Raw genomic sequence first — 24,998 nt, 5'->3', positions numbered from 1 at the left:
ACATTTGTATTAAATGAATTGAGTGATAAATTAATAATTAATTTGATTGGAATTAACGCGCCGTTTTAGAGGTTGAGGAGACCAACACTGAAAATTTAAAAAAGAAAGAAAAAAACTGTTAATGGGCAGGAAAAAGGTGAAGCCCTACAGTCTGACTCTGACCTGTCCCCCACTCTCTTTACAAATGCACAACCCCACGCTCCGGATTCCACGCGCCCCCTCCCTAATTTCAATGCACTTCTTTTAGCCTATTCTCCTTTCAAATCCGAACCCCAAAAATATTAAAAATTAAAAAAAAAAAATTAATAGATGCTTCCACAATGCAATACATTAATTTAGAATTTTTTTTTATTTTACCTTTTTCTCACAATTATAAAATTTAACATGCTAAAAATATTGGAAGAGACATACTTGACTCTTTAACTATTTGAAGACTAGTTTTTATATTTTAAATTATTTTAAATTTATTCAAATTTTATTAAAATATCTTAAATAATTATAAAAACTATGGAATAAAAAGAAATGTTGCTATTTATTAATAGTATCTAGTATTTTCTAAGTGTGTTATTTTGTGATCGACTAGCGATACTCTCTAAAAACTATTATATTAAACTATATGAGATTCGATACTTAATTCTACCAATAACGATAGTAATACATAAGAGGGTGCTAGACACTACTAGTGCCTTTTAGCATTTCTCACTAAGAGTTTCGATTTAAATCTCATTTTTATCGTGTTAAATTTTTTTGAAAATCTTAAAATTATCAGTGGTATCCAACACCTTTTGTAGGCGACACTTTATAATTGTTTAGTAAAGTTATGTTTTAAAATTATACAAAACTCAATACTTAATTCTACTAATACGATTAATACTAAAAAATAACTAGATATCAGAAGTATCTTTTAGCATTTGTCAAAAATAAATTATAATTAACAATTTTCTTAAAAATTCTAAAACAGATATGAATGTAGGGACACGATTTTGTCCCGTAATGTACTTTCACGGAATGTATTCCGTGATGTACGACAGTCGTTAGATGGTGGAGTTATTTGATCTGAGGGCTAGCATTGATTTAGGGGTAAGTAGAGTTAGAGAATAGTAACGTGTTCTGAGACCCATTTAATATACCCTGATACACATCTAATGTACTATATTCCGTAAAAGTAAATCATCGGACAAAATCTTGTCCCTTTATCAGTGCAACAAAATTTGCAAAATTAATTAATAAGAAAAAAAAGCAAAAACCTCGTAAATATAAATTCTCACTCTCTCTCTTTTTCTCTCTCTTCACCAAAACACTTTCCCTCCTTTTCCACCTCTTCCACTTCTCTCTCTAAAAAATTCTCACCATTTTCGCTCAAACAATCCATTGGAATGTGGTGATTTTTTGTTTACTGCTTTGCTTCTTCTGCAAAACTATGCTACCGAGCTTTGTTACAATGGAATTTTTCCTCATTTTTCTGCTTATTATTGCATGAGGTATAATACTATACTACACTTCCTTTTGTTCTTTTCTTTGCTTAAAACATTATGACTACTGTTATGATTACTAGGTTTTCTTTGTTAACATATGGTTATGGTAGCTTCTTCCTTTAATTTTTGCTGAAATTTTTGGTTCTTTTGCTTTGTAGGTTTATCTTGAGACAATCTTTTTTATTTTTTTTGCTAATTTTTGTTTTATGGGTTATTTTTAGAAATGTATTTATGTGATATTGTGTTTGTCTTGTTTTGCATATTGTTTATTTTTCTTTCTCTTATCTTTATTGTAGTTCAGAGGGGTAGTATGAAAGTGGGTGAGGTATTCAATTGAATAAATGGACATCTTTAAGGGGTTTTTGAGTTGCCTTATTAGGAACTAAGTGACCCAACTGAGTAGTCTTCTTAAAATTAAGGTGTATTAGATAAATTAGGAAAGTTGAAAAATGACTAATTGTACTAATCTGTGGTATAATGGGATTTGGAAAACACTGGAGCTATCTTAGGAATGATGGTTTTACTTTATTGCATAGATAGGGTTTAAGTCTCTACTTTATGGAACATGGTTTTGCTGTTAAATTTAGAATTGAGTGTGAACTATGCAAATGACTGTAAATATAATTAGGAAAAACTAGCAAATTAGCTGACTAAAGACAATTCTTTCAAGTGGTCATAGGGCATAGCATGATGGTACTACAAATTGGGTGTTTTATTCACTGCCCCCTTTGAAATAATTTTTAGTTTGGATGAAGGGTTTTTTGTTCTGTAATATATGAAGTGTTAAAGAGTGTTGTTGCTCATTATTGTCTTTGTGTTTTGCTAGAATAGAATCAAACTATCAAGTTTTTGAAGTTTTATTTTCACTTTAAGGTACTTTTTGTCGTCGAATTTTCGTGCTGAAAACTTGTATTATGTCAGGGAGATTGCGCTGGATATTTCCTTGAGAATTTTTGATCACCTGTAAAGAATCCAAACAATTGCAAGTATGTTCTCGTGTAAGCCTTATGAGGTATGTATAGTTTACAATTACATACGAGTTATGAACGGTGTTATTTTTTGTTCTTCTAAGCTCTTCTCCATGTCAAATTTAATAGATCATTTTAAGCGATTTTCCCTTTTTGGTTGTTATTTCCTTTTTCAATTATTAAAGTTTTTTGCCCACTGGCTTGGTTGTGACAGTTTACATTGCTTTGCTGTAGGTTGACTCTGATATGCCCATTTTTGCGGATGAACCTGTGGGTTTGGAGCATTTTTTGGTAGAACCTCTTCGTAAAGAGGATTGGGTTGGTGATCTTCTTGATTTGGATGCATTCCAAATTGAGAAATGCTTCAATATGGAAGATATATCAGGCACTTTTGATTATGATCAGAATCAGATAAAACTTGATGCTGGTATGGTACTTTTTTTTTATCTCATTAGTTCACACGCTAACTTTAGTACTTAGAATAGTTAATTAGATAATTTCCTTCTATGACAAATCTTTGGTTTTTCTGTGTCAGTTGTACAGTGTGTAACATTTATATAAGTTATTGTTAACAAATCCCTTTTTCATATCCTTCTCTGATTAAAGTGATATCATTGTATTATCTAAAAGCATGCAATCTGACATCACCAAAGAATCTTGATAGTAGTTCATGAACTACCATAGAATTCAATCTAAAAGCTAATGTGAGAAAATGGTTGTTGAACAGTAAATTTTCACCGGAAATTCTGTGGAATTTTTGTCCTAGTAAAAGAGTAGGTGGTATGATGGCATGTTTTGATGCATGAATTGAGTTGCTTGTGTTGTTTCAAAGCCACTACATTATTTATGATGTCTAATATTTTAAATTATATAGTTTTATTTGATTTTGCTTTTGTGTATTATCTTGTAGATACTGTTCACCCTATGTCTCCTAAAGGATCCGAAAAAAACTCAGAGGTATGTATTGTTTTCCTTTTCCTATTAAATTATGCTAAGTGCTATGCGTATTTATGATTTCAAGATGTCTATGAGACAAAAAATGAATTTGTCTTTAGAGGCATCTTGGCAATGGGATTGAAGCCTGCATTTTTCCTTGTTTTATCTTGTGGGGAAGGGATTTTTCATTTTTTGTCAGTGTGTGGAACTTTAGTATTATGTTGTTGGGTTCTCTAATTGTATTTATTTCTTTTCGCCAAGAGGGATACCCGTGCTAAAATCAATCTATAAGATTAATTATTTTGTATTTTGTTGGTTAAATCTTTTATGCTTTCAAGCTACAGCTCTTTGTTTATGTTTATGGTATTCCTAAGTTTTTGTTTGTAGTAAAGCTAATGTCAGAAAACTTGCTCTGTTTTTCTTTCCTTTTGCTCGTTATATGGGCATATGTATACAGTAAGGAATGTGTTTTCTTCTGGTTTTCTTGTGCCTTTCTCCAATCACCTGGCCACTGTTTTCGCCCATTTCTTTTCTTTGCCTTCTGGCTATGATCTAACTTTTTAGTGGCTCTGTACTTTTCAGAACCGAATAAGAGGCTAATCGGGTCATCTTTTATTACTCAGGCTCTCAGGCTCCTAACATGGCTCATCAATATGCCCTTGCTCCATGTTTCTTTTTATCTTGTAGGAATATCACCTACTCTGTCTTTATCACCTTGGGTGTCTATGTTGTAAGTCAGCTTTTAGAAATCATTTTAAAAATATTCCATGCAAAGTCATTACTGTTGCATTCTTGTCAAAAACCTCGGGGCCACTGCGAGGTCTCCCAGTTGAACTCCCACGGCCAAAAATTCGAACATAAAAAAAAAAGGAAAAATTATTGTTGTAGTCTTGTTTGTCTTCTTGCCAACCATGTTGAGCATGATTTGTTCCACTTATTGTACTTGAGTGGTAAGCCACTAATGTTATAAAAATTTATCTGGACAATGGTTTAGCCGATGATGCATATGATATGGGTTAAGAATTTTTATAAACATGTTGAAATTAGTTGGAGAGACACGAGTAAGTTCAGTAACACTGGTATTAAATTATTAATTTAACATTTCCAATCCACATGGCAAGTTTGTTTACCTGTATCTAATGTGAATATTTCTCTCGGTGACATGTATGTATAAAATCAAGGTTTTGGTTTCTTGTCTGTTGTGATTATCTCTCATTTTAGTTGGAGTGATGATTCAAGCTTACAAAGTTTAGCTGCATTTTCCACTTGAAATATGTATGCTTTGTTTATTACTTTTTCTTTTCCCTTGCTAATTACAAATACGTAACGTGTCTAAAGTATTGATATTTGTTCTCTCTCCCTTTAATAGTTGTCTTCTGACAAGTTTCAAGACGTCAATACTAAAGTTCACGAGGAGTATCATATTGGTGAGTCCGCTATACTTACTGATTTGCAGATAGAAAGTTAGTTTGTTGCATCGATGTACAAATAAAAGCTTTCTTTGCCCCCATTTTGTAGATACTACACTTACTGATAAAGCTTGCAACTTTGATTATGGAAACTGCAAAGAAATGGGAACTGGTGGAGTAGAAAACCAATTCCAAGGTTTCCATAGAAGCGGCTCTGGTAATAAGATGGTGGACTTATCCTCTACAAATACTCCTGTTTTAGAATATGGAAACAACCATCATTCTTCTTTGCTTGACCAAGGCAGAGCCAAAGAATTACACGATACCTATAACATGTCTGGACGAGAACCATTTATGGAAAAGAGTTGGCCGAAGAAAGATAACTTGTATGATTTTTCAGACTATGCGGAGTTGGATAGTAGTATGAACCTTGTGAAAGTTGAGGCAACTTCTAATGTAAATGAAGGCGAAACTACATTCTCATCCCTTGTCGTGTACTCTGGAAGTGTCACTGGCCATGTAACAAGACTGTTGCATGACGAAAGGAGTTCAGAAAACCAGCAAATGAAGAGGAAGAGGGTAGATGGCTGTGAATCTTTGAAGACCTCCACTTCTGCAGTTAAAGTTGAAATGTGTTCCTTAGACGAAGGAGATCAAGCAGGACTTCTAGTCTCACCAAAGAGAGCAAGAAAGCCACCTAAGAGATATATTGAGGAATCTCTGAATTACGATTCAAGATCTCATCATAGAAAATGTGGGATAGGCAGAAAGTTGAAGGATAGGATTCTGCATGATGGGTATCAAAAGTACAAGTGGCATCAGAAGGAATTTCATGCAGAAGTATTTGAAGATGATTCTTTCAATGGAGGGTGCATTCAAGTTCCTTTCGGTCTTCCGATGGAAAAAGAGCACTCGAAGAAAAATAAATACATTCTGGTATGTACAACTATAATTTCTTGTAAGGTTCTTGTGTTGAGTTGTATGTAGAGATATCCAACATCACAAAGCCACAATTTGAATATCCTAGCCTCAAAATGGTCATTTGTACAATAAATTCAGTAGCTTTTACTAGAACTATTTCTCATGCCGCACTCTCCCTTTAATCTCTTTTCTTTGCAAATGCCGTGGATTTCTTGTATGCTGTGTTAATAGGCTATTGGTATTTAGGTTACAAGGATCTGTTTTCCAAGTGCTATAGTTGTTCAGTTGTTACTGTATCGAATGTTTTTTTTTCTGTTAGTATTAAATGCCTTTTTTGCTCTAAACTCTAATTGTTGCTCCAGGGCTCTGAATCTACAAAGGATAACGGATTGGTGGATCAAAACGAGAAACATGATACAGAGCGTTATTCGGTGGACTCCCAGGATGAGATTTCGGAGGATGAGTGTGTACTAAGGAGTTCTACTCAAAAGGCCAACACTCGTAGAAAGCGTCACATATCATGGACTCCGGAGGAAGTGGTGAAGTTAGTTGAAGGTGTTTCTCAGTGTGGAGTGGGAAGATGGACTGAGATAAAGAGATTACTATTTTCGTCTTCTTCACACCGTACATCTGTAGATCTCAAGGTACTTCACCGAAAAATTATTTCTTTATTCATGAAGAAATAATTGTGATGAATCTAAAACTTAATATCCCAAAAAAATTGTTCTTTATCGGGTGGTTTCAGGACAAATGGCGGAATTTGTTGAGGGCTAGCTGTACTCAATTGCATATCAAGGAAAAGGTGAGGCTAAAGCTGACTTTTTCTTTTCTTTTGAAGTCTTGCAGAACCGAAATTCAGTTGATTTTGTTCAGTACATTTTATATCCCTAAACTTTTTCGTATTATGTTTATTTAGGTTGAGCAAAGTCGAAAGCAAGCATCGAGCAATTATGTACCAGATTCTATTCTGTGTCGTGTTAGGGAGTTGGCTGTTGTCTATCCATATCCAAGAGAAAACCGGTCGAAAGATTCTTGCACCGTTCCAGCAGTCTCATCCTTTTCTACCGGCTCCTCTAACGCATTAGTCCCATTATCAACCGTTGTCTAAGGAGCAAAGAAAGTCTGCGCGAGTAGTCCTTGAACAACACTTACAACACACGTCACGGCCTCACGGGTATACCATGCTAACCTGAATCTAAAAAGCAAGAAAGTAAAAAAGTCTGTCAATATTTTATAAATTGGTGTTTTAGTTATAGATCTTAGATGATGACCCCTTTTTTTGTTAATCTTGTAGTAGTAGAGAGCTAAGTATGCATCAATTAACATCAAATTAATATGTAGAAATTATTAACCTTTGATTCTTTTAATGCTTTTGAGTTTTCTTAAAAAAGAGTATTTTGTTTTCTTTAAACATGGATTCTATCAATCTGCACTAGGCAATATAGTTTCTTTTCTTATGTATAAAAAAGAAAAATTGCAGTCTTAGTTGGACTTTTTTTTTTTTTGTTGTGGTCTTTGTTTGTACAAATTTTGGTCTCTTCTCTTCCTATAAATGCTAAAATAACAGGTAAATTATTGTATTGAAAATGACCTTCCTTCTCATGATCAACAGTTGTTGATTTCTTTGACTTTTTTATTTGTCCAATGAATTTTGAGTGTTGACTTGTACATAGTATATGGCTGAAGTTTGATTGCCTCTTCAATGGCCATTATTCATATCAGAATCAGTCATCTTCAGTTGTTTCCTTTTCTCAATAAATAAAGTGTCATTATGGGGTCGTTGACATTGTTATGTGGATTCATTGGAGTTGACTTTTGATATAGTAAAAGTCGTATTAGGTCTAATGTTCACATGATCCTTATTTCATTCATACAACCTTTTTTGTCTGTCCAACGAATGGTGTCTAGAAAAACTACAAAAGCTTAATGGTTTAATTTATAATTTAATTATTGATTTGAATAAATTATTTGGAATTAAATAAAAATTTATCCAATATTAAAAAAAAAAATGTAACATTTTGAGTCTTTTATGGATAGATTTTCTTTTGATTACTTTTGATTACTATTTTACTATAGATAACAACCTTTGTGTCCGTGTACCTAAAATATATATCAATTTTTTTAAAATATTGAATATCTTTAATTTGGTAACGTACCAATGAAAATTGACTTAATATAAAACCAAATAAATTCTTTATCATGACGTATGTTAATCTTCTATTCAAAGTAAATCTAATACAATACAATAATTATATACAGTTATGTCTTAATCAAAAATAAAATAAAATAAAAACAATTATCCAAAGAATAAATAATTTTATCAAACAAACAAAATTCAAAACATTCCATATTTGAACCCATAAATATAAAAAACTACTTTCTTCCGCCGCCAGAAATAATTAATTATTTTAAAATTAATAACAATTAAATTAAATTAATTTCGAGGGGCAAGCGAAACGGAAATCTCAGTTGGAACTCTTAAATTATCGGACCATTTCTTTGAAGCTAAATAAAGCTTCGAAATCTTCCCTGCCACGCGTCCCATGTTGGGCCGTTCGATTGGATCCACGTGTACGCAATCCAAACCCAAACGGATTAGCTTATCAGCTACGTCTTCAGGGAACGAGTCCTTAAGCCTTTTATCAATCCAAGTCCTCACTCTTCCGCCGTCCACGGCCGCCGTTGCCGATTCAATCACCGAACTCTTCACGAAAACGCGTTCGCTCTTATCGAATCTGTACTTCAATGGCTCATCTCCGGACAAGAGCTCTAACATCACCACGCCGAACGCGTACACGTCGGTCTCTTGTGTGGCCACACCGGAGATTTGATATTCCGGCGCCATGTAACCCATAACTCCCTGGAATTGCGTTTTCCGACTGTTCGATCTACTCAAATCCGGTTCCGTGATCTCACTGATTTCATTTCTCGACTTAGATTGTTTCCGGTTATCGTTCTCGTCGATCTCGCCGCATAATTGAGCAGTGCCGAAATGACAGATCCTCGAATTGAAATAAGGTTCGGTAACTATAATACTACTACTCTTAATGTGATTATGAACGAAATTTATGCTTAATCCAGTCTGGTTATGAATGTAATCGAGTCCGTGAGCTAGATCCGTCGCGATCTGTATTCTCGATAACCATGTCGAAAGAACAGTGAAATCAGGATTTCTAGGGTTTCTTAAACAATCAGCGAGATTAGCTCCATTAATAAACTCATAAACCAAATAAATATGATCACCAGAGATTGAAGCACCGAGTAGCTTAATAATACTACTATGATGACTCCTACAAATAACAGAGAATCTTTCTTGTAGCTCAGGCATCTCAATCTTTCTCCAAAACTTTCTCTGAAACACAATCACATCCTTACCTCGAAGATCGCACCGCCAAGAAGGAGTCGAAGACGACGAACTATAACGCTTAGCTAGAAAATTATTCGTAGCTACACAGATCTCTTTGAAATCGTAGATGTTAGGGTTTTCAGGTAGGGTTTCGCGCAGACTCGTAAGCGATGTACGGCTCGAAATCGAGGTTCCGGAGGAGAACTTGTAGCTGGAGCCAGATGAGTAGCCGGCGGCGCTAGAGGTGGAGCTGGAAGCCTCGGAGGTGGTTGGTCTGTGTGGTTGCTTTTGGGACCGAGTCGACTCGGGCGGGTTGGATCGTTGAGTTCGTGACGGTGGAAGAGAAGAAGAGGAGGAAGGAGGAGAGGTGTTGGGTTGGGCTCGGTGGTGGTGGTGGGCCCGTTGGGCCGTAGTGGCGGAGATGGGCTGGGCCGCTTGAGTGGCCATTTTGGTTTTACACATGCGTGGTGAAGTGGAGAATAAAGATTTGAAGGGTTTGGATGATGACATAATAAAGAAGAATAAGAGAAAAGGTGTAATAGTTGCGGCGGAGCATGGTAGTCTTTTTTAGTCTTCTCTTTTCAATTTCTTTTTGGGGTGGATGATAATACTATTAGGTAAAAAAAGATCAAACTTGATTTTTTGGAATCGAACAACAAATCTTTTTTTTGAAGAAAATGTTTTGTGGATTGAGGTCCCTTCTTTTTTATATTGGTGGGGTGGTGTTGAAATTTGTTTTGACTTTTATTTGAGGAAGAAGGAGTTGTGTTGTGTTTGACACATTTATGCAGAGGTGGACCCCATGGAAGCGAGAGGACAGTCATCTTCTTAAAAAAAAAATTGAAAAAAGAAATTATATATATTTTAATTAGTTATGATATATATTATAAAAAATAATATTCACAGACATAAATTATATTTAGTGTAATAGTTAAGCTAGATTACATGTTAAGGGTTACAATACCACCACCAACATTTTTTTTTCTTTTTGAGTTTAGTTTTGCCCCTCTTTTACAAAAAAAAAAAAAATTGCCTCTTCCTTACTTTAAATTTTGGGTTTGCAACTTTATTTATGATAGGGGTGTTCTCAAATTGCATTAAATTGCCCACATTGCATAAATATTGTAGTTTTAAAGTATTTACGGTGTGGTTGTGGTTTGTATAGTTTGTATTTTTGTCAAATTATATAGTGTGATGTGGTTTGCTGTTTTGGTTGGGGACCAGGTCAAGGGTTCGGATCTGGGGCTAGGGTTGGAGTCTAGGTGCGGGTTTGAGATCAGATTCGGGTCGGGGTTTGCGTTAGAATTTAAGATATGAAAGTGAGTGTATGATAAGGTATATGTTATTTCATCTTAAAACCAATTGGCAATAAGATGAGTACTCAATCATTTTATATATGATTTAAAATTATTTGCGGTGCAGTTGTGGTTTGGATTTTTGTCAAGTTGTGCGCTGTGGTTTGCGGTTTTGGTCGGGAACCAAGTCAAGGGTTCGAATTCGGGGCTAGGGTTTGGGCCTCGGGTTCGTGTCTTAGGTTAGAGTCTTGGTACGGGTTAGAGACCGAATCTGGGTCGGGGTTTGTGTTAGAATTTTGGATATGAAAGTGAGTATATGATAAGATGTCTGAGGTTCTATTTTATTCATTTTATATATGGTAAAATTTTTACACATTAGCAATATGAGACTATTTTTAATATACTATCTTCACGTTTGGGTTTGGAAAGTGAGTATAACGATAACCTTTAAGATACTACAGGGCCGAGCTTGACATGTGAAAAAAATCCTATAAGAACAAATCGAGAAATTTATAATTGTAAATATTAGGAAATTTGTGAATTTTTTTTAAAATAAAGACTATAACATTAAAAATTGAGGTCCAAACTCCAAATCTCCCAAATGAAAGTCAAATGTGAGAACAAGGAAAGTTTTTTTGGTTGTACTAATCTTTTAAATAGTACATTGGTCAAGTGTGAGTCCAACCCCTAATCTCCAAATTCGGATTCTTTCTAAATATTATAATACAAATTAATACGAATTACTTGTTATGTATTAAATATTATGAGTTGTATTATATTAAAATTTATGATAGTAATAATTAATACAATGTAAAATTTTATTCAAACATAGTGTTATTTGTTATTACTACAATACGATATGTAAATGTATTATATACTCAGCTTTTAAAAGTAAGTTTTAAAACATGCAGCTTAACTATTCTTTCTACCTACTATAAATGAGTAAGTGTAAAAGAGATTTTAGAATTTTCAGCTATATTATTATCGTTTAGTTATTTTACTTAGAGATGTTCATTGGATCACATCTAATAGATTTAGATTCAACCGATCTAATTCAATTATTTATTAGATGTTAAATTTTGTCATCCGATCTAATCCAATTGAATTAAGTCGATCCGATCCAATTATATTGTATTATTTTTATCTTATCGTTAAGTTTTTTATTATTTGTATATTTTTTTTTACTTATTTTAATTTTGTCTGGATGTATTTTTCTTTGGGAAATTTGATTTTCTATACTTACATATACCTAATATTTTATTTCTAAACTAATACATATCATCATTGAAAATATATGACCACTTTATCTAAAACTCAAAAATACCCCTCTCAAATTTTCCATACTTTTTTTAAGTGCAAAAATATAAAAAAAAAAATAAATAAATAAAATTAGTAGTCCGATGGGGTCCGATGGTAGTCCGATGGTGGTCCGATGGTCACCTGATGCTACTTTTGTATGTACAAAAACATAAAAAAAAAAATGGTAGCAGATTTGGTCCGATGGTAGTCCGATGGGTGGTCCGATGGGTGGCCCGATGGGTGGTCCGATGGTGTAAATGGGGTGATGTAAATGGAAGTATTTTAGAGATATCATAAAAATTGTCATATTTTACAAATATTAGTTATTATTTGTTTAGAAAATTTTTTTTAACCAAATGTAAGCATAAAAAATCAAATTTCCCTTTTCTTTTTACCTTCATATATTTTTTCCTCGTGAATGGAATGAATTGATTTGAGACACTTACTAAAGGATCTACCATTTGGGCTTGGACTGCTTAACAAACTTTTATTCTAACCCAAGTTTCTTCATCTTCACTCTCTTCAACACAATCATTTTTATGAGATTATTTTAAAAATACACAAAAACAGCAAAAAAATTACAACAATACAGTTTCACATAATTTTAATTGTTTTTATGGAGTAATTTGTTAGTTTATATACACAATGCTCAGTAATAGTATTGTTTTACTTAATTGTAACATATGGTTACAAACTTGTAAACTTCAGTTACAAAAGAATAATGTTGTTACGAATTTATAAATTTTACTTAATAGAAAAATAATTTCTATATTTTTACGATTATGTCCCTTTATATTTTTGTAAGTTTTTAAACTCCCTACTTTTAGTATTTTATTTTTTAAAAAAAAATGTCGGTATTTTTTAAAATTTCCCAAATTATTACTCCTATCCTTTGCTTAAGCCTTAAACTGCAAATTAAAAAGGGGAATTTTTAATTATATACTTAATTATAAAATAATTAACAAATATACCATTAATTATTTAAATGATACAGCCAGCGGCAATTATACCGCATATGTAAATAAATATATGCTATATGCTTTATATGTAGTTAGTGTTAGACTTAAATGGTACATTTATTGATTTATTTCATCATTTTCTCTTTTCTGCTGACTAGTTTTTTTATTTTTGTATTTATATATCTATTTTTACTTTTTACAATTTTAAAAAAATAACAACTACACTTTTAATTATTTTAATTAAAAAAAATAATATTATTGTCATCTACTCCTTAAATTGATCATTTTGATATGTAAGAAGTGTATATTTTTTTACTGTCACCAAAAAAGATATTTGAAATTGAAAGTAATCATTTAATTTCTTTTATAAATTGTTCAAAAAAAATAATAAAATTTTTAAACTCAAACAAATTTAAATATGTACCATACTGCGCGTCAAAAAAAAAAAATATATGTACCATACTGAAAGTAATTTTTTATTGCGACTAATCTATCCAAAAAAGATTAATTTTATATTAAAAGATAATAGATGTTATTAAAAAGTAAGGTACTACGATATTAATTGATTTCTTTTTAATAAGCTTTATTTTGAGATAATATTTTCTTATTTACATTTTTGTTACTTACCAATTAATTACTTTTAAAATCATATTTTTGTTTAACTAATTAGTTACTTTCAAAACCATAATTTTATTTTTAAGTTATATTATATTATTGATCAAGATACATTTGTGTTACTTTTGCATGTATATATATTATATAGCTATTTTATGTTACCTCCAAACATATTTAAAATTAATAAATTATTAGCAAAATTAGTATAACTTATTTTTATTATATATTTTTTAAAATATAAATTTAAGATACTATCTAGTCTCTTTATAAGTAATTTTAATAAATATCAAAATTACGTATATGAAACTATAATTTAGTTAATTTTAATTATCATCTAAAAAATAATATTTTAAGTAATTTATAGAATTGGTTAGTATATTTAATTTTGTTTAAATGTAATGTTTGATTTTTTTTTTAAATATAACTTATATGATGTTCAAGATACTATATGGTGTATTTACAAGTTATTTTATAATTCTATCAAAATAAGTTTATTTATAATTTAATCTTGTAATATTTAAAGATAAAATAAGAAAAATATTCTTTAGTAACCTATGAAGTTGTTGCTACATTAAATTTTATTTTGTTTACGTTTAAAGATTAATTACTTATTTGTTAAGAAAATATTAAAAAAAAAACTAAAATGTTACATTTGACCTCGATTATCTATTTTGGTGACGGTAAAAAGATATATGCTTGTTACATATTAAAATGATTATCTTAAAAAAATTACAGTAATGTTACTCTTTACACCAAATAATTATTTATGTAGTAAAAATAATTTTTTTAAACTTGAAAAAATAAAAAGAAAGGGAAATTAATAAGTACATGAAGTTGGAAATGATTATAAAAATTTTCAAAAATAAATAAAATAGAATAGAAGAGATATTTTGATGTCATGTTATTAATAGAAAAAGTAACAAAATAAATAAATAAATTCAATAACTAAGGTTGATGTTTGGAAAAAAAAAAGGCAGAAGGTTTTTTTAAAAAAAAAATAATAAAAAAAATTATATATGTATAAAGTTTTTTTTTTATATAATTAACTATATATATGATAACAGTTTATTATTAATGAAAGAAAGGATAGTCAAAAAAACAAAGCAGACGACTAAAGAGAGATTACCGAGTATACATATAAATATGTAAACTATTTTTGTTATTTTTATCAATTTAAATTAATACGGGTATATGTATAAATAAATTATATTTAACGTGTTTCAACGTATTTTTCTCAATTAAAAATTGTAATTGTATTTGTGATTTCATTACCACCAAAGAACCCATTAATCTTCACATAAGCCTATGTATGGTAACTATTAAGAGGTATTGGATTTGGGCTGCCTAGTTGGGCTTCTTGCTGTATTGGATTTGGGCTACCCAGTTGGGCTTCTTGCTGTATTGGATTTGGGCTACCCAGTTGGGCTTCTTGCTGTATTGGATCGATTCTTATTCTCTATCGTTTATGTTTTGATTAATTGCAATTATTTGCGGTGAACCTATAATTATGAATTTGCAAATATTAACAATAAAGACTTACATCATTTTGATTTTATGTTTGTTAATTGTTTTGTATAATGATTAAATTGATGATTATACAACTATCTCAAAAATAAATAATTGTTGGTGATTGAAGTATGCTTATAGACTATAAAAATAGGAAATTTGTGTTGGGAATATTTTAATTATTGATTGATTGAGAAAAATTGAAGATTTTCGTTAATATATCAAACAAATTCATTGTATGATGAAATTGCTCAAAGAGTATATCAAACAAAACAGGCAAACTATTTTGTTTACAATAAGAGGAAAGAAAATCCTAACAACACTTCCAACAAAAAAAAAAACTAGTAAGACGCCAATGGCGAAACATTAAAAAGAAGTACCAAAAAATGTTAGATATTTAATCTAAATGAACAAGAGACGAATCACACCTATTAATCAAAGATATCTTTCAATAAAAATTAGTAATGACAACCCGATTATTTAAACTCAAATAAAAGAAAATAACAAGCTTATTGTATTTCACATTCTCAAACGAATCTTGCTGAAACTTCAAGTGTTTGAACTCCTTTTGATCTCCTTGAAGAGTGATTGCGTCCTTCCTAGGTAAGACTTGAAAATTCACCTCCAAAAAGCTTGTAGAATCTTCTCTCGAAGATAGTACTGTTGTTCTTCTTCTTTGTAGATTCTTGATTATAGACTCAAGACAATACAAAATACATAAAACAAAAGAAGAGACAAACACCCTAGAAAATGCAAGTGTTATTTCAATTTTCTTCGCACAATATTTAATCAAATTAATTAGAAAATGAATATTAGATCAAAATACAATAAGCAACACTGGAAAAATATAACACAATAAAGAATTGATTTCTTTATTAAAACTTATCAATTTTGTAACTTTTCCAATTTAGAAAAGCTTTACATTTAATTCATCTTTAATAAAATAAATAAATAAAATATATTTATTGAATAACCAATACACCTTTAACAAATCTTTCAAATTGTCTATGCTTTTAACTTTAAGAATATTATAATTGATTAAAATATTTTAATGAAAGGTGAGAATTGATGAAGATGAATATTATCCATCATTAATTAATATTATAATATATAATTAACAACCGTATTCTCTGTTAATTAAGTAATTACATAGATTTTAATTTTTAATGTGCATTATAAAAATTAACTATAGTAAATTACCACTGTTCTTTTAATGAAATTACTATGATAATTAATCCATTAAAATATAATTTATGATTATTCTGGATCATTCGAGAGAAAATAATTATGAAAGAGAAAATATTACTATGATTGTATTTACATGAAAATGACAGTTTATTAACCACACTTTATCCATATATATGTATACATATATATCATATTATATGTATATACAGGCTTTTGTTATGATTTATTTATTTGACCCCTTCTATAGCTAGCTAATAAGTTACATTATTATATTTATGAAATCAATGATCAATTATCTCATCATTGTTTGGTGAAAGAAAGTAATTTTTTAAAGGACCTAGCTAGGGCAATATTTATATATGCTTAATTATCCACAAATTGGGTAATTTTGACTAATTATGACAAATTATACATGATCCTTATCTTTCCTCTTTTGATTTCTCAATTAATTATTTATCCCTTTATTAAATTATTATTACTTTTAAAAAAAATTAGTACTCTTTAGTTGCATTTATACCTAAAATATTTTATTATATGCATGATTTTTTCTCAAATTGCTTTTAGTGTCCTTAAATTTAATTACATGAATTTTTGTTTTATAATATATATAAGTTGAAAGAATAAATAGGTTTCTCGTTTCTAAATTTATAGCTATTGAAAGTTACTAATTTTCTCCAGCTAGGTTCACCGACTTTCTTCACTGAAGACGATATATCAATAAAAGACACAACTATTGTAATTTGGAGAAGGCTTGAACACCCCCATACAACATGATATGAGGCCGTCTCTAAACCACACACTAGACAAAAACCACAGCAGTATAGGAACACCATGTTTTACCAGATTTCTTTTATCAGGAATCTCTAAACAAGCTTTCTAAACAAAAACCTTTACCTTTGGCGTTAGAGGTTATTCCACTAGTGTTAGAGAGTCCATTAGAGGAAGCAATTGACCTCTACCTAGTAACCATATAGCATTCTGATACTCGCTCTTAACCGTGTAACCACTTAATGCAATGCTAAATAAGACTATCACATAACTAAAGAGATCTCGAGATTGAAACAATTTGTTAGGCATCATCAATAGATTAAAACTCATCAACGAAAAGGCAATTCTATTCACCCAAATATGTCAACAAATCAATAATCAAAATAACAGACTCTGAAAAGAGTAAACTAATTAAAGTCGACTTTTTTAGAATACAAACATCGATGCTAGTTTTAACAATCCTCTCCTTATAAGCCATCGAGCACCATCCAAAAGGAGTTTTTCGCTCCCATAAAATATTTTTTAAAAAATTTATATATAAATATCACTTAATATCTAAACATATATCTTATATTTCAAAACAAAACCTAATTTCTACATTAGCTATTATATATTTAAATCCGAAAACACGATTAAATTAAATTGGGCAATGATAATAAAAAGTTTTGGTAATTAAGCATTTGTTGCAAGAATCATATCCCACAACTTGGAAATAATTCCATCAATTTATAAATTAGAAATTTAAAAGAAGAAAAAGTATTATTCATATATAGTTTCATAGATATAGAATTTCGTAATAAAATGGAAAATGGAGATGAGGGTATTTTGTTTTGATAAAAGAAAATAAAAACAATCAGCATATATGTTTTTTTTCACCATAAATATATACTTAAATTAAGAGTGGTAAATTTGTATGGCAGATGGTAAAAAAGAAAAAGAGTTACTATGAGAGATGACGTCGGAAAAGTGAGGGCTGTCGTCAGCCTCCAATTGCTCCTTTTGCAATGACTTACATACAAATAATAAAATAATAGTAATAAAAAAAGAATCAATTTACTATAAGTCTTTCTAGTCAAAGATACATGCAAATTAAATCAGATACGTATTCTATCATTATTTCAAATACATATGAATTTCTATTAAAAAATATATATATGAGTTTGGAAATGTGTATGGTACAACCTTAAAATGTATTTCGGTAGATTTATATTTGTTTTGAATATATTTAGAAGAATTTTTAGTCGAGTTTTTTTTTATGATATAGTAGGTTATAGTTATTTATAATTATATGTAAATTTGTAAATTTTTTTTTTGAATAATTTACAATGCTAAAAATAATGTTTAAATATTTTGTTATACGCGCCACTGTGTTTTTTTATACCCGTAGTAACTGGTAAGTACGTACCTATTGAACTTTATATCCGACATGTACAGTAAATTATTTAGAATATTCTAAAAATTTACAGGTGATCCTAAATAGCTACAACGTACGTGATTATGAGAAAAAAATGAGACTTTTTTTTTTCTAAATATTTAAACAAATAGGGGATATACCAAGAAATCCTTATAGAAAAATATACGGAACAACTTATAAAAAAAGTATTTTGATAATATATTATAGAGTAATTTACGGCATAAATATTTAAGTTTAACTCTCGCTTGCTGATAAATATCTAATTTTAAATTTTTATGGTAATAATACTTAAATCATATTTCTGAAACTTCCGTAGGTACCTAATCCTTAAGTGTGAAGTCATTAACTGCGTGTTTTTTTTTATTAGTGAATATAAAATAATTTTTAAATAAAAAATAAAAATTTAATGACATAGACCAATCAAAAGCTATCAAGTGGTCATTGACTATACACTTAAAAAAAAAATAGAGTTAGCATTAGTGATAGAAATTTGACCTGATCGAGGGGATCTCCAAATGGGGCGTGTATTACTCGCCTTAATGGGTAATAGGGCGAGAGTGGGGTGTGTAATTTTATATACTTGAAGCAGGTTTGGGGTGGGATCGGGGGTGATACTACCCACCCAATATTCAACACAGATATATAGTTTTCTAATTATTACACATTAAAGTTATTGGTTATATTACAAAGTTGACTATCGATTTTTTTTAATTTACTGTGTAATTTTTAATAGGTAGATTAATGTTTATTTATTTGAAGTCAATATCTTATTTTTTTATTTTCATTTTGAATTACATTACATTGTTTTTTTATTATTATATTATTTTAATCTTAATGGCATCTAATGGGTTCGAGAATTCTCTTCTCTCGAGCCCATCGAGAATTAAGTAGGGCATGGGCGAGAATAGGGGTATAAATAGGAATTAAACAAGGATAATAATAGAAAACAGAAATAGGGTTGGGTTTATTACCCACACCCAATTTCCAACCCTAATTAGCATGGTTAAGGTGTATTATTATCTTTAAAATTGTTGATTAAGGTGTAATACTAATATATACTAAAATATACAAAAACAAAAACAGCTCTTTCATATAAAGTATATTATAAAATTATATATAGGTAAGTTCTTTCTCCATTCAATATATCATTAAAAAAAAAAATTGAGTAGTATTAGGGTAGCTGGCTGTGGTTATTGCATCTCTGTCGTTTCAAAGATTTAAGGTCTTTTCCAACAAGACTGGACATATATAAAATTAATATATATATATTATTTAGACTGATTAGATATATTATATAATTATAAATATATGATGGTAACTACAATACAAAACAAATCAATTTAGACTGATTCAAATATATTTCTCTATATATAGTCTATTAATATACTATACCAACTTGACATTTAGTCACATCTATCTATCTATCTATTCCATACTCAGTTATTTGACTCTGCCTACCTATATATCTATACCTATATATAATATATAATATATAATATGACTATATCTATTTTCTATATATATCACTCCACTTATTAGCTTTATGATCATATAATCTTTTGATGATGAGTTTCTTTATATATGGAAATTTTAAGTAGATTATCATAATATATAAGTAATTAATATTTCACACCCTTTTCCTAGGTCATCTTCAACAAAATATAATATACCTAGATTTACATTTTTTTTTTTATTTTTTCTTGCTAGTAAAAAAATATTATCTAGTGTAGATTCTTTCTCTACTATTTTGGTACTTTTTCATAATTTTAGAGATCACGTACTAACTATTATGATCTTATAATATTATCTTATGATTCTTATCTTAAATGTCCACCTAATATTACCTATAACAATACATTTACATTTTTTTTTAATAGCAATACATTTACAAAGCTAATTTTTTTAGCATTATGTTAATGAACTTTATTTTTCTTCTTCTTCTTTTTGTTTTTTAAAAATGTTTGATTCTTTATGTTAAACTTAATACTCTCCCTTTTTGAATTGTGCTTCATCCCCATTATTGTTCTATGTTACAATATATGTTTATACATTTATAGCTTAAAATTCTTAATTAATTCTATTTGTAATTTTCCAATCTGATACTACCAAAAAAAACTATTTTTAGTAATAATGTTTTATTAAACATCACTTTTAATTACAATAAAAATTACTTGTCACTAGGAAGTAGCATTTAGATACTAGTCGTCATTAATTTAGTTTTAATAACAACAAGTATTTTAATTAAAAATACATTTAATGATAATAAATTATAATTTTTATAACTAATACTTTTAGCTAAGCACAAATTTTTTAGTGAAAACATAATAATGATGATTCATGTACGGTTGTCTCAAGACAATGAGAAACCTATGACGAAACTTGAAACGAGATATTTTCTTTTTATAAAAAATTAAAAATAAATATTAATTAAATTTTAACACAATATTAATTATTTTATCTCTATTTAAAATAACACAATATTTACACATTGTATGTAAAGCCTTTTACTATTTAAAATAACTTAAAGGTGGCAAGGGCATGGATCAAACCCTATACCTCACCATCATTAATTAACAATTCTAATCATTTGTGCCATTACTTTTTTTTACAATTAATTAATTAAATATTAATATATTAATATTTTTTACATGTATATATATTAATTTTATTATAAATTTATATTTAGTCACAATACTTTTACTTTTAATTACAAATTTTATTATAGTACCATAAAGTCCACCAAAAACATCCATAAAAAAGATAGTGTAATTTTTTTTCTACATAATTAGTTAGGATATATGTATTGTTTTTATTTTATGCATGGTAAAATGTAGTAATATAAATAATGCCAAGAATGAAAAATCAAACATAAAAATTTATTACTTAAAAAAAAATATTTCTTCCTTCTTTAATGAGTCGAAAGTACTAGTCCTAAAAAGAAATCTTACTTGATTAGTTCTTTTTCCTTTTTACCAATGAAAAATAATGTACAAGAAAGGGTAATTAATTTATTCTTAATGAATTTTCAGCTACCATACCCCAAAAAGGGCATTTTTTTTTCTTTTCTCAAAGTTGTAATAATTATGATTATGACAAATATTTCATGTAGTCTACAAAAAATAATTATTTTAGTGACAAAATCTTTTAACAAGATATAAATTTATTATAATTAAATGTTATTTTTAATCAAAACAAAATATTATTTGTAATTAAAAATATTATAATAATTATTGTGATTAAAAATACCTATAGTCATAATAAATTATAATTTTTGTGAGTAATACTTTTAGCCACAAATTTTTTAGTCCTAATTTAAAAATAATAATTTGTAATTTGTCACAACTTTTTTACTTTTATTCATAAATTTTATTATGACTAAAAATATAATTTATGGGATACGATTTTGTCCCGTGATGTACTTTCATGGAATGTATTCCATGGTACATTAGATGAGTCTCAGGGTACGTTATTATTTTTTAACCTTGATTACTCCTATATCAACCCCAACTCTCAGATCAAATAAGCCCCTAATCTAATAGTTGTCGTACATCACGGAATACATTTTGTGAAAGTACATCAACATTTATTGTAATGGTATCAAGTAGCAATTAATATATTTGACATTTTTAGTAACTTATTAAATTAAAAAGAGGGACAAGAAATGTCAAAAAAAAAAAAAAAGGACAAGAAAATAAAGAAATAAAATATATTTTCATAGCCCTTTGTGATGGTGAGACGTGTGAGTGAGGCCCATGCAAAAGAACCAATGGGGGCCCACCTTGCTTCAATATCATACGTCATGATTGGGCTTAACGAATTGACAACTTCATAATTGAGGTGTCCTTTTTTCTTTATACTAATTTAACATTCTTTTCCATAAAATAAATTAGTCTAATCTTTGAATTTCACCCCTTCTAATTATTACTAGAAAAATGTATAATGAAAAGAAAATGTGTAATTTGTGGAATGAATTTTAAGTTTAATTTTTATTTACAAATAAAAATTTAAATTTAATATTTAGCGATAATAATACTTAAATTATAATTTTGAAACTTCTGTAAGTATCTGATTGTTAAGTATTAAGTAAATTTCTACGTGGTAATTTTTGATTAGTCTAAATCATTAAATTTTTATTATATTTTTTTTAAAAAAAATTAAATATACCAATTAAAAAAAGACACGTGGATATAATGACTTAACATTTAACGGTTAGGTACCTACATAGTTTCAGAAATATAACTTAGGTATTATTATCGCCAAAAATTAAACATGTATTTATTTGCAACTGATAATTAAACTTAGATATTTATGTCGCAAATTACATAGAAAAAATTGATACACCTTTTAATTTTGATATTTAAGAGGGTGTTTTACTTTTTTTTTTCTTTTTCATAATTATGTAGATTGTTCTTTTTAAAGATTAAATATTTTTAGAAATTGTTGTAAAAAAATATTTCTAAAAATTTAGATAAATTTATAAAACTAAAAATAAAGTTTAATCAATTATTTATTATGCATATTTTAAAAAATAAATATATGCATGCAATAAAATTATTGGGTGATTCTACAATACACTCCTTTAAAAGGGATATATTGATGTAACCTCTACTTGTTTTGGCATTCAGAAGAATTTTTTAGTCTAATTTTTTTTTCATATTGATGTACGTTATAGCTATTTAATATATCCTACAAAATTTTGAAAAATTCGGAATAATTTACAATATGAAAAATAATGTTCAAACAATCTATTTTACACGCATATAAAATAAAATATTCACGCATACTATACATTGTTTGAATGCAGTTTTCGGCGTGTTAAACTTTTTTCGAATTTTTTAATTTTTTGCAAGATGTCTTAAATAATTATAATTTCCATGACCATGAGAAAAAAATTGAGTAAAAAATTATTTTGAATACAAAAACATTTAAAAATGCATCAATGTATTCTTTTTAAGGGAGTGTATTATAAATTTTCCAAAATTTTTTTTTGCAATATAAATTAGAGGAATTATCCCATATGTGAGTTGATATGTGGATAATCCCTCTAATTTATATTGTAAAAATTACATTGTTAGAATACCTCATTAGTCCTTTTATTTTATTTAAATTCAACTCAAAATATGTCATCTCTAATGATATAAGAAATTTAAACATGGAAAGACTTACTTTGGATAACTAGGCACCTAGAGATGAAATAAGCAAAGATATGGAGATTCTTCAATATGTTAATCTTTTGAACTGGTGTTAAATCCATGGGTAGATAACTTGGCGAACTGAAAAAGGTTTTAGAAGCTAAAAATGGGTATTCGGGGAAATTTTAATAATTCGATTTATTGATATTCCTTGTATACAAGGCTGATCCTGAGTTAATTTAGGCCCTAAAAAAGTAATTTTTTTGAACACTTTTTATAAAAATATATTATATTTTTAAAAATAATTAAAAAAATATGTATAAAGTTTATTTTTTTCATTTGCCCCCTAATAGGAGTGGGCCCTAAGCACGTTCCTAACCCACCTTAATTTAAGACCGACTCTGTTAGTATAGTAGATGCTATCACGCATGGAAATTTTTGACCTTAAATTCAATAATAAAAATAATTAATCTCAAAATATTTTTTACAATATCCAGAACTTACCATTAATTACAATATTCATATCATATTATAGAGTGCTTTTATAATGCACCCCATTATAAATATAGGTGTATTGATGCAACTCCTAACTGTTTCGATATCTATAAGAATTTTTTAGTCTAATTTTTTTATAGTCGTATACATTATAGTTATTTAAGACATTCTGTAAAATTTTAAAAAATTCAAAATAATTTACAATATCGAATCAAACCATCTATCTCACACACGTATAAAATAAAAAAAAAGTCACGCGTGCAATAGACACTTTAAACCATATTTTCGACATGTTAAAATTTTCTGAATTTCTCAAAATTTTGTAAGATATCTTAAATAACTATAACGTATACGGCTATAAAAAAATGAACTAAATATTTTTTTTAGATATTGAAATAGATAAGAGTGCATCGGTGTCTATTTCAAAGGGTGTATTGTAAAATTTTCTCATATTATATTATAATAAAACCAAACATCATATAATTTTATTGAAAATTTTACAATACACTCTCTTAAAAGAGATTCACCGATACATCTCTATCTATTTTGGTATCTGAAATAATTTTTTAGTTAAATTTTTTCTTATAGTTATGTACAATATAGTTGTTTAAGACATCTTGTTAAATTTTAAAAAATTTAAAAATTTAACACGCTTAAAAAAGAGTTCAAACAAGGTGTTATACATATGAATATTTTATTTTATACGCCAGTGAAATATATTGTTCGAATACTGCTTTCTATATTGTGAAATAGTTAGATAGAGAATATATCAGTACATCCCGTGCATGCTAGAGAATATATTAGAGAAATACTTAACGTATCAATATCATTATTAATATAATAAAGTATCATGTCCCGTATAGTTTAATATAATAACTTTTAAAGATTATTACTAATCAATCGTAAAACGACAAATCTTGAGTGTGTTAGACTACCCAATAGAAATAGTCATAAAATTATCCACTATTATATACTCCGGGACATGATTTTGTCTTGTGATTATACTTTCACGAAATGTATTTCGTGATGTAGAGTTATTTGATCTGAGAGTTTGAGATTGATCTAGGCGTAATTAGGGTTAAAAAATAATAACGTACCCTAATACTTATCTAATATAATGAGACCCTCTAATGTACCATGAAATACATTCCATAAAAGTATATTACAAGACAAAATCGTATCCCTATATACTCCAAATCCAAATACTATATTTATACAGTTATTTGCTCATGGTGCCACGTGGAACAGAGGGACCACGTGGGTGACCCAGTT

The 24,998-nt window shown here is 28.7% G+C and overlaps 2 protein-coding genes across 2 annotated transcripts; one reads left to right on the top strand and one right to left on the bottom strand.

Annotated features, from left to right (window-relative positions):
• Nucleotides 1-1,273: 1,273 nt before the first annotated feature.
• LOC115720589 (uncharacterized) lies at nucleotides 1,274-7,209 on the top strand. Its single transcript, XM_030649735.2, has 9 exons — nucleotides 1,274-1,481; nucleotides 2,397-2,487; nucleotides 2,678-2,870; nucleotides 3,354-3,400; nucleotides 4,749-4,806; nucleotides 4,898-5,724; nucleotides 6,072-6,353; nucleotides 6,455-6,511; nucleotides 6,626-7,209. Exons 2-9 carry the CDS (start codon nucleotides 2,464-2,466, stop codon nucleotides 6,815-6,817), a joined length of 1,680 nt encoding a protein of 559 aa, XP_030505595.2. The 5' UTR covers nucleotides 1,274-1,481; nucleotides 2,397-2,463; the 3' UTR covers nucleotides 6,818-7,209.
• A 796-nt stretch (nucleotides 7,210-8,005) lies between these two features.
• Nucleotides 8,006-10,079, bottom strand: LOC115719769 (lysM domain receptor-like kinase 3). Its single transcript, XM_030648957.2, has one exon. It carries the CDS (start codon nucleotides 9,563-9,565, stop codon nucleotides 8,144-8,146), a length of 1,422 nt encoding a protein of 473 aa, XP_030504817.2. The 5' UTR covers nucleotides 9,566-10,079; the 3' UTR covers nucleotides 8,006-8,143.
• Between the last annotated feature and the right edge of the window lie 14,919 nt (nucleotides 10,080-24,998).

This window comes from Cannabis sativa, chromosome 2, assembly GCF_029168945.1.
Source record: "Cannabis sativa cultivar Pink pepper isolate KNU-18-1 chromosome 2, ASM2916894v1, whole genome shotgun sequence".
Lineage (NCBI taxonomy): Eukaryota > Viridiplantae > Streptophyta > Magnoliopsida > Rosales > Cannabaceae > Cannabis > Cannabis sativa.
The sequence above is the reverse complement of the archived record's forward strand: the minus strand, read 5'-3'. Positions and strand labels throughout refer to the sequence as shown.

Excerpts from the sequence above, each read along its gene's own strand:
- LOC115720589 (XM_030649735.2), top strand. The coding sequence starts at position 2,464 with ATGTTCTCGTGTAAGCCTTATGAG. Across the intron at positions 2,871-3,353 it reads TCAGATAAAACTTGATGCTG|ATACTGTTCACCCTATGTCT; the intron begins GTATGGTACTTT and ends ATTATCTTGTAG. Across the intron at positions 4,807-4,897 it reads TCACGAGGAGTATCATATTG|ATACTACACTTACTGATAAA; the intron begins GTGAGTCCGCTA and ends CCCATTTTGTAG.
- LOC115719769 (XM_030648957.2), bottom strand. The coding sequence starts at position 9,565 with ATGTCATCATCCAAACCCTTCAAATCTTTATTCTCCACTTCACCACGC.